This window comes from Podospora anserina, chromosome 1 (genome assembly GCF_000226545.1).
Source record: "Podospora anserina S mat+ genomic DNA chromosome 1, supercontig 4".
NCBI classification, from domain to species: Eukaryota; Fungi; Ascomycota; class Sordariomycetes; order Sordariales; family Podosporaceae; genus Podospora; species Podospora anserina.
This window is the reverse complement of record NW_001914853.1, coordinates 961,735-977,716: the sequence shown is the minus strand read 5'-3', so window position 1 is coordinate 977,716 and position 15,982 is coordinate 961,735. Positions and strand designations below refer to the sequence as shown.

Here is a 15,982-nt window from a genome sequence, read left to right as displayed (position 1 = left end):
TCCAGGGTCCGTCGATCGGGGACCAGTCCCGAACTTCCCTTGTGTCTCGGAAAGACATCCGAAGTTCTAGACTACAATTATCGAAGAGGATTTCGGAGAGAACATAGTATAAGGATTGAGATTGAGGCTCAATAAGTCGGTCATTCATAGAGTCTAGTGCCCAAGCCGGTGTTTTTGAGTATCTGTGAGTTCCGTCACAATATGCAATCTATCTACCAACAACTTAACCCATGTGTGAATGACTTTGAATACAGTGAACAAGTGAACGACCTTGGAGTGCATTCCGTCTTCAGAGCTGGGCATCTTTCTTTCTTTCCGCCCGTTTCAGACCAGATTGAAGACTCTCTTGATCTTTTGTAGTAAAAACGAAGTTTGACCAGATGGACACAGGTATCAGGATTGAAAAAGGTTATGTCCTGGACATCGAGGTCTGAGTCTACTTATCAGTGTTCGTCAATGTCAGTATCTGATGGATGCTTGACGCATGCTGCCGCTGTAGATGCAATTGTGTATGTGCAGACCGCAGCTCTCGTTTGTTGTCGTTGAACTATGTTAGCCTTGTGGCTTGTCTCCATGCTTACCATGTGCAAACAACTTGGCAAGTTCTAGGTAACTCCATGATGAAGGTTTTCTTGTGCACTTTAGGTTAAGGTTAGGTATGTTGCAAACAAACTCTGTGCCTGCCTGTCCTCCAAGGTACCTGCCATAATGAACGGCTTGCCCTGCTCCCGTACCTTCCCGAAGTCCTGTCAAAAATAACCCCGCTGATATTGTCGTCGTCAAGGTGAAAACCACCCTGGTTGCACCTGCCTTCTTACTCCCACTACAACCCTCAGCTGCTTTGCGACTTCAGTCCCCAGCTCCTTCCCTCTTCTACTCTCGGCTTCCACTCTCTCCACTGACCTTCTTCTCTTCCTCGCCCCGCCTTCTCCCTTCCACTTCCCACTGCCACAATTCAGGACAGTGCCACCTGCTCAAACTGCAAAATCGGTTCACATTCCCTTCTCCCTGATCCAGACACTTGGCAGAGAGAACCCAAGCAGTCAACCTACCACTGGTGGGCACCATCCTCTCTCGAAAAACCCCCTTCTTTCTCTCTTCCCATCGCATTCTGCGACCTCTACTGTTTTAGAGTTGACGGCCAAGAGCCAGTCAATTGTAAGCCGTATATTTCCGTTCATTTCGGCTTCCATCCGACTTTCGGCTTCAGATAACGTGACTGACACTATTATCAGGCGAGATGGGATCCTTGGGCCCTTACGTGACCGACCCATTGGCGGCCATGTCCGAGGTTCAGCTCATTCTCCATGCGCCTCCCGACTTCCCCATCAGCAAAAACACCGAGATTCTCGGTGTCTGCGGTGTTGCCGACAATTACGCCAAAGCTGACAAATACGGCTGGATAGTTGCCGACTTTCTTGCCTATAAAGTCGGCTGCTACGGTCTTGGTCGTCCAAGTGATCATGTACGTTGATGACATTGGCTTCTGATGATTCGATGACTAGTGTCGAGTACTGATATGTCCAAAACAGACTTGGCTGAGCTCTCTCGATTTGCACTGCTTCCTTGAGAATGTTTCCACCAAATTGGATGCAGGTCCTGGGAGCCCTATGCGCAGAAAGATCTTTGGCCCCAACGGTGACCAGATTACCACTGTTCCAGCCAACAATGCCGGATTTCTCAACGTTCTTCTCACGCAGATTGGCGACAGTGCCAAGTCTGCTGCCTCCAAGAACGTCCCCTTGGTTATTTTCATGTTCACGCCTGTCACCCCCGAGCATGATATTTGCATTGACTTCGGCGAGAAGAAATTCTTAACTACAGAAGAAATCTGTAGAACTATCGCGGAAGCCACGGGAAACCCCAATCTTCCCGTCACCTTGTTGACCCCTTCTGCGTTTACTGGGGGTTGGAACTGCCGGCCTAGTCTCATGGGGCCGTCGAGATGTTCCGCCACCAAGGCCATGGAGTTGATCGCGAGATCTTCGGGAGGAGCTTTTGCGGACACATTCATGAAAGTCTTTACCAGTCGTCAGTCGCCTCTGTTAGCCCGAGAGCATCAAGACATCGCACGGTATGACGACCTCATGCCGCTTTCTCCCACCGTGGAACAGAAGAACTTTCTACATCACCTCCAGGGCCGAGTTCACGAAATCTTGGAGCACGGATTCTCGCCTTTCGCTAGCCGCCACACAGCCGTGGTGAATGGGCCCGACCCTTGGGAGATTCTCGCCCCCAGAATCGGTGTGCCACTGAAAGACTGGGGCCCGAGGTTCATGGATCGCCCTCTTTACGAGGATGTCCGGCGCGTGGAGTTTTTCGGAGAAGCGTTCGGAGGAGAACGCAGCTCGCAGCTCTTTCACTTGTGCTACCTCATTGACATTGAGCTCAGCACCTGTCCCGGCGACTGGAACAAGAAGACAGCCGGAATGACGCAGGAGCTGTACCGCGGCTTCACGGAGCACCCCAACCCTGACGATGACCACTTCAAGCAAGTTTTCGATGCACTCGATTATCGAGCCTCCTCCATGAAACTGGCTCACTGTGTTGCCAAGGCACTGCATCTACCGATGCCTGGCAATCTGAAGTGCCGTTACTGGAACGACGGCTACGATCAGGATGACGCCTTTTACAAGAGGCATGCTGCGGCGTTTGGCGAAGCGCACAACCTGTTTGATCAAGTCGCCGTTCGTCCTAGAGAGAGACGACATGACTACAAAGTTGTGCGATTCTTGCGTGCATCGCGCTGGCTCTCGGCTTGCATTGCCATGAAGTTTGCGAACGATGGCACCGATACTGCCAACGTGAAAATTTTCGTCAACAGCAGTGTTACGGACTTTATTACCCAAGTCAAGGATTTGCAACTCGGCTTGCTTCTGCAAGACAAAGACGTCCTCAAGGCCAGCTCTCGCTGGCTTGCCGCCATTGGTTTCGGCGATAGTCGTAACATGGAAATCCTGGGGGCGATTGATACCAGCAGCCCGTCCCTCGAGGTCTTTTTCCCGAGCCCAGTTGCTCCGGTCTATGTCGACAAGGGCAAGGGTAAGGAAGTGGCCAAGGTTGAGGAACCGCCATCTCTTTGGTTTGAGAAACAGAACCAATCCCCGGTTTATCCAATTCAGCAGGCGCCGGTCAATGTCGGACGTGACGGTGTGGTGTTTCCAGCTGAGGAGCGCGCTGATGAGTTTGCGTTGCAACAGGCTCTCCTCAACGAAGCCAAATTTAACAAGGAAAAGGAGAAGACTGTTATTGAGCCAGCTTTTCAGCATCACAAACCCCTGATCAGCATTCACCAGCCTCCCGCCGCGACTCCGGCTCCCGAATTTCAGACTCCCAGATCCCCGGTGCGCAAGTCTCCTGTCACCACTGTTGTCGAGCCTACCATGGCGTCAGCTCCGGAGCCTGTGTCGACAAAGGCCCCATCGTCATACACCCCGGACACGCCGTTTTCCGGCTACACGGCAATTGTCCAAGAGGTAGCAGATAAGGTGCTTACCAAACCTGATGAGGTCAAGGAAGTCTTTGCGCAGATCCTCCAGGATGCCATGAAGATTGCTCTCTCACGGATGGATGCGTCTGCTGACAGTCGTTTGTCCGCTATCCTTTCTCCTGGCCCACCTCCTCCTAGTGTCGTCCAGCCTGCCAGGTCTACGACTGTTGAAGCACTGGCAGTCAACAACCCGACACCTCCCAGATCTCCTGTCCAGCCGACAACTCTCTCTTCCGTACAGAAGTCCCCCCAGAGAGCGATTAGGGACCAGCTGGAGGACACCTAGGGAGAGCCAAAGGTTGAGACTGATCCCGCCTCCGCGCCCCAGGCCAACACTTTCGTGGTCCCCAGAACACGGCCCTCCGAAGATGCGGCGCTCAGACTCGCCTCCGCCGATGACTTTTGGGCTCGTGCTGTCAGCATCTCGCACAAGAATTACTAGGTTGGATTTCTGAAGCTGTAACTACGCGTTTGCAAAGAACGAACGAATGTTTTGTAAAATGGGAATTGTTGTGTGGTTGGCAGGAGGGTTGGAGGAAGGTTTTCCAGCCATGGAAGTCGGACAACCTTTTTTCTGTGTACTTGGGTGAGAAGCCTGAGGGATTTCTGGGGAGAACCTTTTGCTAAACTACTAGGAACTGTCATTGGTGTTAAACCAGACCACTCTGGCAGCGATCATAGTAGATAGGGTGAGCTGACAGATTTTGCCTTGTGAGATTTGAGTCTCAATTGTGTCGTTATGAATATGATGCGTTATGTTGGTTGCATGGCCGATCATCTGACTAGCAAACAACTTGTTAGTAGAAAGCAAGGGGTATTTGACTTGTTTTTGATTTAATTTGTTTATCTATGTAGTACTCCCCACCGTTTGAAGAGGAGAAGGAAGAGGTAGAACAATCATGTGTCGTGTACGGATATCTAGTGTGTGAAAAATGTATAGAGGAAAGTATATGTACCTTTTTGTTTCCCCCCATTACATGTACAAAATCAAACAAGCCCACCTCTTGAATGATATATATATATATCAAATCTTTCAAAGCGCCATAAACACTCCCCCCAAAACCGCCATCAAACTCGTGATTCCCACAACCCCCATCATCTCTCCCACTCCCGTCATCCCAAGTTTGACGGCGGCATTATTCTTGGTAGTAACCAACGTCATGACCGGCCCCGTAGTAGGTGTAAAAGTAGTCTGCTGCGCCAACACCCCCGTCACCTCGGGCAACCCCTTTGTTTTCGTCGCAGTCTCCGTCTCCGTGGCATTCTTGCCTTCCCCTTCCTTCAGCTCAATGATCCTCGAGCTGCTCGAATTCAAGTTCGCCTGCCCCATGCCCACTTCGTAATTCCCCAGGTCAAAAACCACGTATGCTGATCGGAGGAAAGTGTCGCCCAGGAGGGTGAAGTTAGGTTGCTTGACCGTGCCGGTCGTCTCAAAGATTTCGGTGGATTGGATACCGAATAGGCAGGCGTTTTTGAAGGGGGCGTCATCTGGGGGGACGTAAGATGGCGACAAGACGTCGAGGACCATTTCCCACACCGGGACGCGGATTGAGGCTGTGGAGTTGAGAAAGTAGAATTGGAAGGAGAGGGAAGGGGAGGAAGAGGTGAGGTAGGCGCAGTTGATGAGGAGCATGTCTAGTTCTGGGTCGAAAAACGTGTCCAGGTTTCCGATGAGGATATCGACCATGTCGTCCGGGAGGTATGAGAGTGTGGTGCCCGAGTCGAGGACTGCTGGGGCGGCGTGGGCGAGCATGGAGGTTTTCATGTCGAGAGTGGTGGAGTTGGGCAGGGTGACTGCTAACGAGGAGAAGTCGATCTCGAAGGAGGTGTACGTCCCGTTTGTGGCCAGCAAGGGGATGATTTGGAGGGGGCCGATGAACTTGTCCGTATCGATACCGCCAAAGAGGATGGAGCCCGCGTCGGTGCGGCGATCGTTGAGGTAGAGGGAGAAGGCCTTGGACGAGATGAGGTTCTGGTTGGCGAGCTGGTCGATGATGTTGGGGTATTTGGTTGCAGCTTTCTCGCTGGCGGCGAAACCTAACCCAAGGATTCCTGTGTTGCGTTTGGCTTTGGTCACATAGGCTAGCTGGAGGGATTTGATCGTCGTGCCACCAATGGTAAAATCGTCTTGCATCCAGCCCCCGGAGGCTATGCCACCGTCAAGATACTTGATTTGAAAGCCTCGGGGGTCGATCACCTTGTGGGTGGAGGATTTGCTGGGGTTGAACGTGTCGACGCATATTAACTGAGTCTCTTGTTGGAGATCGTCATCAATGCAGAGGTCGGCTTTGTGGCTCAGGACCCAAGCGTCGCTGCTGCCCGTGTCCAGCAGCATGGTAATGACCTGCGGTGGTGTCCCAAGACTGACGCGCGCATAGTACCCTCCGCCTGCCATGAAGTTGATCAGCCGTTCCGAATGGGTGGCGGCCCTTTTGCCCAGCACGGGTATGGAACCCAAGTGCACTCCTGGCACGCCTCTCGAGACATTGAACTGGACGACATTTTGCGCGAAAACTCCCGATGCCAGAGCCAACACGGAAGCAGCAACCAATTGCATTTCGGGTGGTTTCTAGGCTCGAATTCGGCCTGATCGTAGGGGGAAGTCGTTCAGGGGCTCGACCCCTGAGCCAGTTGCTGAAAGCTTTCGTGTTGCAATCCAGGCCGTCCAGACGGCTGGGACTGAGAAGAAGATCGAATGGAGGCCTCGAGGCGGTTTGGCTGGAAGGGGGAGCTCGATGAACGTCAAGGCATGTCGGAGATATCGCCGAGACTTCGCGCCGCTGGCAATGGGCGATATATGCGCTTGGCTCGGAGGTGTTTCTTTCGTATGTCAGTCACGTCAATAGGAAATGGCAGTCTGGAGAGCATCGACAATGTCTGAATCCATCGTGGAGAGACGGGGGGGAAACATACCAGTGAGGAACCAAAACAGATACACGAGCTTGAAGCAACACTGGACGGAACCGGTGATGCTTCTCGCCCTTGGGGTTCCGTCGCCATTTTAAATGTCCTTGATTCCCTCTCAGCCCTTGGCGTCGCGCGGCGTCCCAAGTCTTGGACTGGTCTGGGCGTTGTTCTGGGCAGGACCCCTCGTTCACGCAAAGACCAATCCACGCTGTATTTGTCCTTGGCGCCGAGACCGATCAGCACTGTCGCAGGTGCTCGTTTGGGGAATGCCATGGGCGCTCCTCTGGCTCACGGCCTGGGCAATCTTGGGCACCGCGGCCATCCGACAAGCTCTGACGCCTCTTCCCGAGAGGATTCCGCATTGTCGCAAATCTGTGCCCAACAAGACCTGATCTCGCGTTTGCGCTCCCGGTTCACTCGTGGAAAATGTACGAAACGCCAAGCCCAAGCGGCTCTTGGGATCTTGGGAGGCTTGCTGGGCGTCCCATGATATCTCGGACAGGTGGGTCTTCTCATTCAACGGTCACTACAATTACTTTTCAGTTTGAGATGCCCAGTCAATACGGAGTAGTAGGGTGGTGGGAGCCGCATGCGAAAGCAGCAAATACCGACAAATTAGCGAATGTTAGGGGCGGTGTTGGACGCACCGCGCAGAACATGCATATCTGACAATCTGACGATGCCTTTTTTGAGCAAGCTGAGGGAGGGCTGTCGTCCATTTGGGGGAACGACGAGTGCCGTTGAGATATTCCGTCACTCGGGTGTTCGGCACTGACGGCGCTAGAAGAATCCAGGCTGTCGCAATTCAAATTTCCCGATGTCCGTCTACAACCTCGACTATTTTGTGGGAGTTTTCGGTCGATTGCTCCTTTCACCGTCTTTGCTTGACGTCGCCAAGTTGCCCAGCTCAGGCCCAGCAACTTGGCCCAACTCTCGGCCAGCATGTGTCTGCCGAAATCCGCTCACCTGAGGGCAAAATCGAGCGATGCAGTTCTTGGGGGCTTGTCATCCATTTTGCTTGTATCTTGACGTAAGGGATAATTCTGTGTCTCTACTGTACATATAATTTACCAGATATCACGTGAAGTTTGTGGAGTATGCAGGATAGTCTTCCCGCATGTAAGTCGGTCTCGGTAACCGTCGGCCTGAGCAAGGCGCAAAGCTAATTGCAGGTGCTACTATCAAAGTCACATGTCAAGGGAAAGGTAGATCCACGACTAAGGTTTCATCGAGAAATCCAAAGACTCAAGAGTAGCATCAGAAGAACAGATACCAGATCATCAGACATGAAGACTACAGATTGGCCAGCACCGGTAGTGATCCGATATGTGCGTGCGGGAGGTGCCGGCTCGGCCCCACCTTCCACCACCTCTGCTCTAAGACCGGGCCCGGTTAATCAGAAAAAACACCGCACCGAACATCGGATTGGGGCATAACACACACACATTTTCGCTGGTCTGATTGGGCAAAGAACTTACTGACTTACTCACTCGCAACTTTACACTACATCGAAAAAACAGGGTTCGAGTCACCACCACAGCAGCAGTCATCAGACAACATCACACAGTACAGCATGTCGATCCCAGTGGTGACAAACATTGAGCTCAGCTCCCTGGCCAAGCTTGCCAGCGGCAAGGTGCGGGATCTTTACAATGTCGACGATAAGACGCTGTTGTTCGTAACAACGGACCGCATCTCAGCCTACGACGTCATCATGGCCAACGGGGTGCCCCTCAAGGGCGCTGTTCTCACCAACATCTCGGCCCACTGGTTCAAGGTACTCCAGGAGCGGATCCCGGATCTCAAGACTCACTTCATCACCCTGGACCCTCCTGCCAACCCTCGGCGATGCCGACAAGGAGCTGGTGCGCGGCCGCAGCATGCAGGTTCGCAAGCTCAAGGTATTCCCTGTCGAGGCCATTGTGCGTGGCTACATCACGGGAAGCGCGTGGAACGAGTACAAGAAGTCGGGCACGGTACACGGACTGGCCGTGCCTGCCGGCCTCCAGCAATGCTCCCCCTTCCCGGAGCCCATCTACACCCCCAGCACCAAGGCCGAGCTGGGCCAGCATGACGAGAACATCACCCCCGAGCAGGCGGCCAAGATCGTTGGAGAGAAGTACGCTGCACGCATCGAGGCTCTGGCGTTGAAGGTCTACAAGGCCGGTGCGGCCTATGCGGCTGAGCGGGGGATCATCATTGCCGACACCAAGTTTGAGTTTGGTCTGGACGAGGAGACAGATGAGATTGTCCTCATTGACGAGGTTCTCACCCCCGACAGCTCGCGCTTCTGGCCTGCGGATGAATATGAGGTTGGCCGGGACCAGGACAGCTTCGACAAGCAGTTTTTGAGAAATTGGTTGACCAAGGAGGGGCTCAAGGGCAAGGATGGTGTTGAGATGCCTGCTGATATTGCTCAGTCCACCAGCGAGAGGTATTTGGATGCTTTCAAACGTCTGACTGGCAAGACATTGCAAGAAGCTCTTCAGGGGTAAGGCGTCATCGTGGTCAGCTGCGGGGTGGTGAGAAAAAAAGATGCACCGAGAATGAGGGGCAGCATCATTATCTCTTACCTATCTAATCAAGCATTGATTGCTAGACCAGGGCAACCAGGTAACTCGGGGGCATCTACCAGCTTGCAGTTGATGTAGGAAAGAAGATGCGATTAAGCCACCGGGCGTCTTCAGAAGTGGTGATCCCCATTTAACAAGTGTCCTCCTCTGAACCCTTGCTGTCTTCGTTCACATCTCTTCACACATGGCTCGACAGACCGCCTCCCCCCTGAGGCCGGACCGGAAAGGTCCCGCTGTGATTGCTGTCAATTGGGGCCCAAAGATGCAGATTTGACAGTGACATGCATGGGATTGTCGGGTTGGCCTATCGTATCGAGATGGGCATGTCACAGAATAAAAATAGTGTGGTGTGTAGAACCCCTCATTGGCCCTCCGCAGGCAAGCACCATGAGACGGGTAATGCTGCCCGCTGTCGGGTGTAGCGTGGTGGAGGAGGCTGTTTTCCCCCCAATGATGCCGACATCCTAGGACGGCGCCGGGTGCTTCACTTGGTTGGATACTGATGAATGGGAATGCTTGTGTTGTCAAAGTCTTGCCCGTTAGGGGTCCTGACAAAGACGGAGCGGTTGCATCTCCACTAGAAAGTTCGGTGGGTCGACCTGGTAACCCAGTGCTGCTGGCATCAGTCAACCGCAAAATTTCTGGGAATGACGGGATTTTTGGATGCATGCTGACCACAAATTCTGCAATGTCTGGTGATATTGCCAAGTGCCACCACTCCCAAAGGAGACGTTAGCGGATTACGCCGCTGAACACCCACTGAAGATGTGCGGCGGACGGAGGGGCGGGCGAACCAGGCGCCCACTCAGCGCCGGTTCCAGGTCCCATGTCGACCGGCCGCGGTCTGGAAACAAAGATCAACGGAAACCGGTCCTCCACATCCCACCTCCCCACGATTGTTGCTTCAGCACACCTCACATTTCTCGTCAACAAGCCAGGCCGGCCCGAAAAGACGGACACTGGTGTAGGGATGGAAAGAAGGCCTTTCTTCTGAACTGCTCAACGCTCTTTTGTTCCCCTCTCCTAACCAACAGCAATTGAGCTACCCCCCCCCGCCTCGCCGCACACTGTTGGTCACCTGGCAAACTCGATTCGGGTTGCACGTCAACCTCGATTTCCTGATCTCTGGTTGCGACTTCCCCCAACCTCTACACTCGCGTGTCGCATTAGAAAACAACACCATACGTCAGCAACAGATAATGCATTGCGCCCTGCCAATCCGCCCATACGGCCGTCCATTTTTCTCCTTCCATCGCGAAAGCTGATTCTCTTTACCCGCATCCCACCCGCCACTTACACACCACTTCCGACCTTGAGAACACAGCCATGCGCTCCTCTTTCTTGGAGACGAGCATTATCGATCTGCTAGAGGCCGACCCGAGACCTTCGTTCATTGTCGCCCTCATCCCTCACCCGCCCACTGTCGTCTACACGAACCCGGCCTTTGGGGAACACCCGTGCCTCCTTGAGCTTGTAACAGCCGCAAAGGAAGACAATGCCCCTCTATGGGAATGGATCTCGGGCGGCTCGACGGCAACGACCGCCGGGCCGTCACTTTCTTACTCCGACACGTACTGGACGAGAGCAGTAGTAAATGAAGAGATGGTGGTAGTGGGCGCAAACGAGCAGGCGAAACCACCCTCCAAGCCCGTACCGCCCACAATACGAGTCGAGTCGACGACCCCTGGCCCTGGGCCAGACAAAAGCATTGCGGAACCGACGCTTCGGCGCACGAGGCCGCCTGTTGAATTTGCGGAGACGGATACTGTTATTGAGATAGCATCGGAAAGACCCCCCTCCGCACCGGTCTCACCGGCTCGACCGGTACATGCGCTGGATAACCGGACTAAATCTACATCTGCCGTGGTTCAGACTACTACAAAAGACCGGCTGGCTTTGCGCGCTGAAACCGTTCAGTCTTTGTCTCTGGAACGGTCCGCCTCAGACCCAGGATGGATTCTGCCCGATATCGACCCAGGTAAAAGTTCTTTTTTGTTTTGATCCAGAACATAGGCTGACGTGCAATTCCAGAGGAGCCGTTTTTCGGAGATGTAATCGACAGTGTGAACTGGGCCGCAACCCCACTTGGGCCTCAGAAGAGCTGGTCTTCGAGACTGGAGCAGACCTTCAACCAAATCCTCGTCGACAGTCGGCCAATAGCACTGTATTGGGGTGCGGAGTACACCATGATTTATAACGAAGCCTATAGCAAACTGTGCGGTTCTCGGCACCCGGAAATGCTGGGAATGTCTGTGGATGACGCTTGGCACGAGGCAGGAAAGATGCTCAAGGATACGATGCGGAGCTTTAGCCTTAAGCAAAAGGGCGTTGTGGAGGACGAGTGGAGGTTCTTTATTGAGCGCGAGGCCGAGGTGGAGGGCGGTCCGAACTGGCAGGAGGAGACGTATCTCAAGTGGTCGCTTATACCCGTTGTTGAAAACAATGAGTATTTGGGATTCATGCATGCCGTGGCCGAGACGACGAGTATGAGGTTGTGGGAACGGCGGATGAAGATGCTGATTGATTTGGGCGAGGTTTTGATCACAGCGAGGGACGTCAAGAGTTATTGGGAGAAGACGATCGAGCAGCTCAAGGCGGTTGACCCTCAGTACGACATTCCGCTGGCGATTCTCTACAGTGTTGACGAAGACCCCGAAGCTTCTTCTGTCCCCCCTTCTCCCAGCCTGGGACCTTCCAAAATTTGCCGGTTGGAAGGGGCATTGGGTGTGCCCGAGGAGCATCCTATTGCTCCGCACACGATCAGTTTGCGCATGAGTGATGACGGACTTGCGGCGGCCTTCAGAGAAGCGCTCAAGGCACCCCACCCGCTCTTGTTACAGACGCATGATGAGAGTCTGCCAACACATCTGCTGGAGGGTCTGCAGTGGAGGGGATTCAACGACGACCCCTGCCGAGCGGCCGTCATCTGTCCGATCCGACCTACCAAGAAGGAGAATGTCATGGGCCTTCTCTTTCTGGGGCTGAATCCCCGGCGCCCGTACGACAACGATTACAGGCAGTACATTTCGTTACTGAACCAGAAGCTCGCGACATCTCTGGCATCGATTGTGTTGTTGGAGGAGGAAGCGAGACGGGGCCGCAACGCTGCTGAGCAAGCTGCGTATGATCAGGCTATGCTCAAGGAGAAACTTGCGGTTCAGACCAAGGAAGCAAACGAGTCGATTCAAATGTTTGAAGCTGTGGCTGAGTTCGTGCCGGTGGGCATGTGCTTTGGAGATCCGGAGGGAAACATCACTTTTGCCAATGATGCCTGGTATAAGATTACAGGGTATCCTGGGACGGGTCCGGTGAAGAGCTCTGGGTTCTTGGCGTGCATTGTGGAGGAGGACAGACAGATGCTTGTGTCGCAGTATGACAGGCTCAAGTCGGTGAACAACGTCGAGTTTGAGTTTAGGGTGAAGCAGCAGGCCAATTTGGAGGCGCCGCTGACGAGGACGTCGCCGAGTTTTGAGAAGGCGGGGCTGGATCTGTCGTCGGTGGAGGATTTGAAGGAGAGGCATGTTCTTGCTGCCGCGAGGGCGGAGAGGGCGGTGGATGGGAGCATTCTGAGGGTATTGACCTGCCTTACGGACGTTACTGCGCACAAGAGGGCTGCTGAGGAGGCGGTCAGACGGGCTCAGCAGGCGGAGAACTTGAAGAGGATGGCCGAGTTTGCAACGGTTGGGCTTTATGACATGGATCTGGAGGGGAAGCTACTAGGGGCCAATAATGTCTTCTTTGAGATGTGCGGGCTCGAGAAGGTTGACCCGTCTGAGGTCGAGCTTCGGCCCTGGAAGGATTGTGTGTGTGAGGAGGATCACCTGCAGATTACCGAGAAGATTGAGACGATGGTGAGGCAGGACAAGGTGCAGAATGTGGAGGTTCGCTTGAAGACGGCGTGGACGGCCGACGACGGGGCTGGCCACAAGGTCATTGTGCCGAACCGTTGGGTGCAGGCTACTTTGATGCCGGTGCGGACGACAGAGGGGCAGATCCAAAGCTTCACGGGCTGTCTGAGCGATGTTTCATTGCAGAAGTGGCAGCTTGACATGGAGAAGAAGAGAAAGGAGGAGGCGATTGAGTCGAAGCGACAGCAGGAAAACTTTATCGATATGACTTCACACGAGATGCGGAATCCGCTAAGCGCGATCGTCCACTGCGCAGATGCCATCATCGCCACGCTTGCGAGGGTCCAGGAACTGGTCAGCAACCCACCTTGCGGCTCTGCAGCCTGTGCGGCACTTCCGAGACCCGAGTCTCGCGATGGGCTGTCGCTGAACACAGACATTAGTGAGGACTGCAGCACAGATGTGATTGGCCTCATCGAGAGCAGTATCGATAGTGCCGAGACCATTGTCGGATGTGCCCAGCATCAAAAGAGGATTGTGGACGATATTCTTACCATGTCGAAGCTCGACTCGAAATTGCTTGCCATCACGCCCATCACGGTCAACCCGATTCTCATGGTTCAAGAAGCGCTCAAAATGTTTGAGATTGAGGCTCGCAGGGTGGATATCAATCTGAGCATGGTGGTCGACCAGTCTTACCGCGATCTCGGGATCAAGTATCTGGACTTTGATCCGTCAAGGCTGAAGCAGGTTCTCATCAATCTTCTTACCAATGCTCTCAAGTTCACTAAGACAGGACCGACGAGAAATGTGTCGGTGGCCATCAGCGCCAGTCTTACCCGACCGACGGAGGCGGCGAGCTCTAGTAAGGTTCAGTTTATCCCTCGGTCGGAGGAGGACTACTTTGGACATGACCCGTCCAATCCTGCTCCCCGCACCCGCGGGAAACCAGTGTTTGTCATGTTCGAGGTCAAGGACACGGGACAAGGTCTTACCGATGAGGAGAAGAAGAGCCTCTTCAAGCGCTTTGTCCAAGCCTCCAGTCGCACCCACGTCAAGTACGGCGGGTCAGGTTTGGGGCTGTTTATCAGCCGCCGGCTGACGGAGCTTCAAAACGGGGCGATAGGTGTTGCCAGCCAGCCGGGGGTGGGCAGCACGTTTGTCTTTTACATCGAGGCTTCCATCCCCAGCGAGGAAGCGAGACAAGAAGCCGAGGCGGCGGCGCTGGCGGCAAGCAAGATGTCTGCTCTTAAGCTGAGTGGGAAGGTGAACGGCATCGGCAACTCGGCCAGTAGACGGGCGGCGAATGGGGGCTCGCCGAGTGAATCGACGGTCATCACTCCGGGGGGAAGTGGTTCGAGGCCTAGTCCGATTACCCCATCTTCGGGGAGTGAGGTCAGCACCCCGCCGTTGTTTCCGTCAGGGTTGTCGACTACTTTTATTCCGTCAACCAACAGCCTGTCTACCCCTCCGCCAACGATCAGCGGGATTCTGGTCGTGGAGGATAACCTGATCAATCAGCTTATTACTCGTCGAGGGTTGGTGAACATGGGTTTCAATGTCGATGTGGCCAATCACGGGGTGGAGTGCCTGGACAAGTTGAGGAAGACGGATCGGTTTGTTTTTTCGGGCAGTGATGAGGGGGAGAGCAGCAGCAGAGAGAAGAAGTTTTCCCTGTCGGTCATCCTGATGGACATCGAGATGCCTGTGCAGGATGGCCTGACGTGCACGAGGCATATTCGGGAGCTGGAACGGAAGGGGATGATCAAGGGGGGGAGGATACCGATCATTGCTGTGAGTGCGAATGCGCGGATGGAGCAGATTTTGGAGGCGAAGGAGGCGGGGTGTGATGATGTTTTGGTGAAGCCGTACAGGATGCCCGAGTTGTTGGAGAAGATGAGGGTTGTTGTTGCGCAGGTGAATGGGAATGGGGTGGAGAAGAAGGAGAATGGGGAGGAGGTTACATGATGTTGTTAAGTATTTTTCTTTCTTTCTTTCTTTCTTCACTGCTCTTATTTATGGGGAGCCGGGGGAACATGGGGGTATTTCTAGCATTTAGCAGAGAACAGGCGCGACTTTTTTTGGCACTGGCGAGCATGGCTTCTTTTTTTCATAAATGGGGAATTGTTATCAAACCATGGAAGGGGAGTTTTTGGTGTGTGGATGGGGATTGGGACTGGTTGGTGAATATTTAACAGTGAATTAAAGTCTTTTATTTTGGTTGTTGTTGTTGGTGGTGTCTGGGGGTTCGTGTGTTGCTGAGATATCTATTTGCTGTTGTTGTTTGTTGTGTGTGTTTAGTCGTGATAGTTGATGTTGGTGGTTGGTGGTTGGCTGTTGGTTGTTGGTGATGAATAATAATGATGATATCAGGACTTTATTTTTGACTTGTTATCTGACTCATGCAGTGAATGGGACTGTCGGGCCTCCACTTCTCTCTTCTTTTTTTTTTTTTTTTGGTTTTTTTTTGGTTTTTTTTTGGTGTCAGCTAGTCTTGACTGCGGCCGCCCTTGGAGCCACCAGTCAACTGAGACATTGCCATGAGGCAGACAACTTTCGACAGCGGGCGGACGTCGAAGATGGGGGAGATCCGGAGGCGTAGACCGGTCTTCTTTTATTCCCTGGAAACTTTTCTGATCACCGGTTTTGGTGTCTGGAGCTAGTGGGTTGTTTGGCGGTTACACGACGACACCTTGACACGACAGGCTGGAATGATTCGACATCGGGGGAAATGCGGGGGGTGGTGAAAACCTTGTTGGTCCATGGAGGAGGGAGCTGTCGGCCACCACCGCCAGTGGATTCGGTCATCACCACCGCCGCTTGCACCCTGTCATGAATCGGGCAGCTCTTTCGGCGGCGTTCCTGTTGTACGACGAGCCGCCGGGTTTGGTGTGGGTGCCGGAGGGGAAGGGGGCGGAGGCCGGAATAGGGGTCAACAAAGGGTATAATAACCCAGTACGAAGCACAACTCAACAGAGGATCAATTCCACCCTTGGAGCAGCTCACAGGAAAAACAGGGGGTTTTTCGATAGGAAAATTTTCACTGCAGTGACAGCCACTACGCCAACAACAACAACAATGGGTTCAAGAGGCCAGCAGATCTTCCGGACGACCATGTTCAAGGTCCCCGATCCGGCGAACCAGAAGAAGTTGGTGGAGATGTA

At 53.6% G+C, this 15,982-nt stretch overlaps 4 protein-coding genes across 4 annotated transcripts; 3 read left to right on the top strand and 1 right to left on the bottom strand.

Annotated features, from left to right (window-relative positions):
• Positions 1–1,240: 1,240 nt before the first annotated feature.
• PODANS_1_17120 (uncharacterized protein) lies at positions 1,241–3,776 on the top strand (the record flags this gene model as incomplete). The annotated part of the gene is made up of 2 exons (XM_001907126.1): positions 1,241–1,465; positions 1,533–3,776. 2 exons carry the CDS (start codon positions 1,241–1,243, stop codon positions 3,774–3,776), a joined length of 2,469 nt encoding a protein of 822 aa, XP_001907161.1.
• Positions 3,777–4,523: 747 nt separating this feature from the next.
• Positions 4,524–6,047, bottom strand: PODANS_1_17110 (uncharacterized protein; the record flags this gene model as incomplete). The annotated part of the gene is made up of 1 exon (XM_001907125.1): positions 4,524–6,047. The coding sequence occupies one exon, from the start codon at positions 6,045–6,047 to the stop codon at positions 4,524–4,526; it is 1,524 nt and encodes a 507-aa protein (XP_001907160.1).
• A 1,923-nt stretch (positions 6,048–7,970) lies between these two features.
• PODANS_1_17100 (uncharacterized protein) lies at positions 7,971–8,892 on the top strand (the record flags this gene model as incomplete). The annotated part of the gene is made up of 2 exons (XM_001907124.1): positions 7,971–8,174; positions 8,356–8,892. 2 exons carry the CDS (start codon positions 7,971–7,973, stop codon positions 8,890–8,892), a joined length of 741 nt encoding a protein of 246 aa, XP_001907159.1.
• Positions 8,893–10,296: 1,404 nt separating this feature from the next.
• PODANS_1_17090 (uncharacterized protein) lies at positions 10,297–14,786 on the top strand (the record flags this gene model as incomplete). Its single annotated transcript, XM_001907123.1, has 2 exons — positions 10,297–10,948; positions 11,020–14,786. The coding sequence occupies 2 exons, from the start codon at positions 10,297–10,299 to the stop codon at positions 14,784–14,786; spliced, it is 4,419 nt and encodes a 1,472-aa protein (XP_001907158.1).
• Between the last annotated feature and the right edge of the window lie 1,196 nt (positions 14,787–15,982).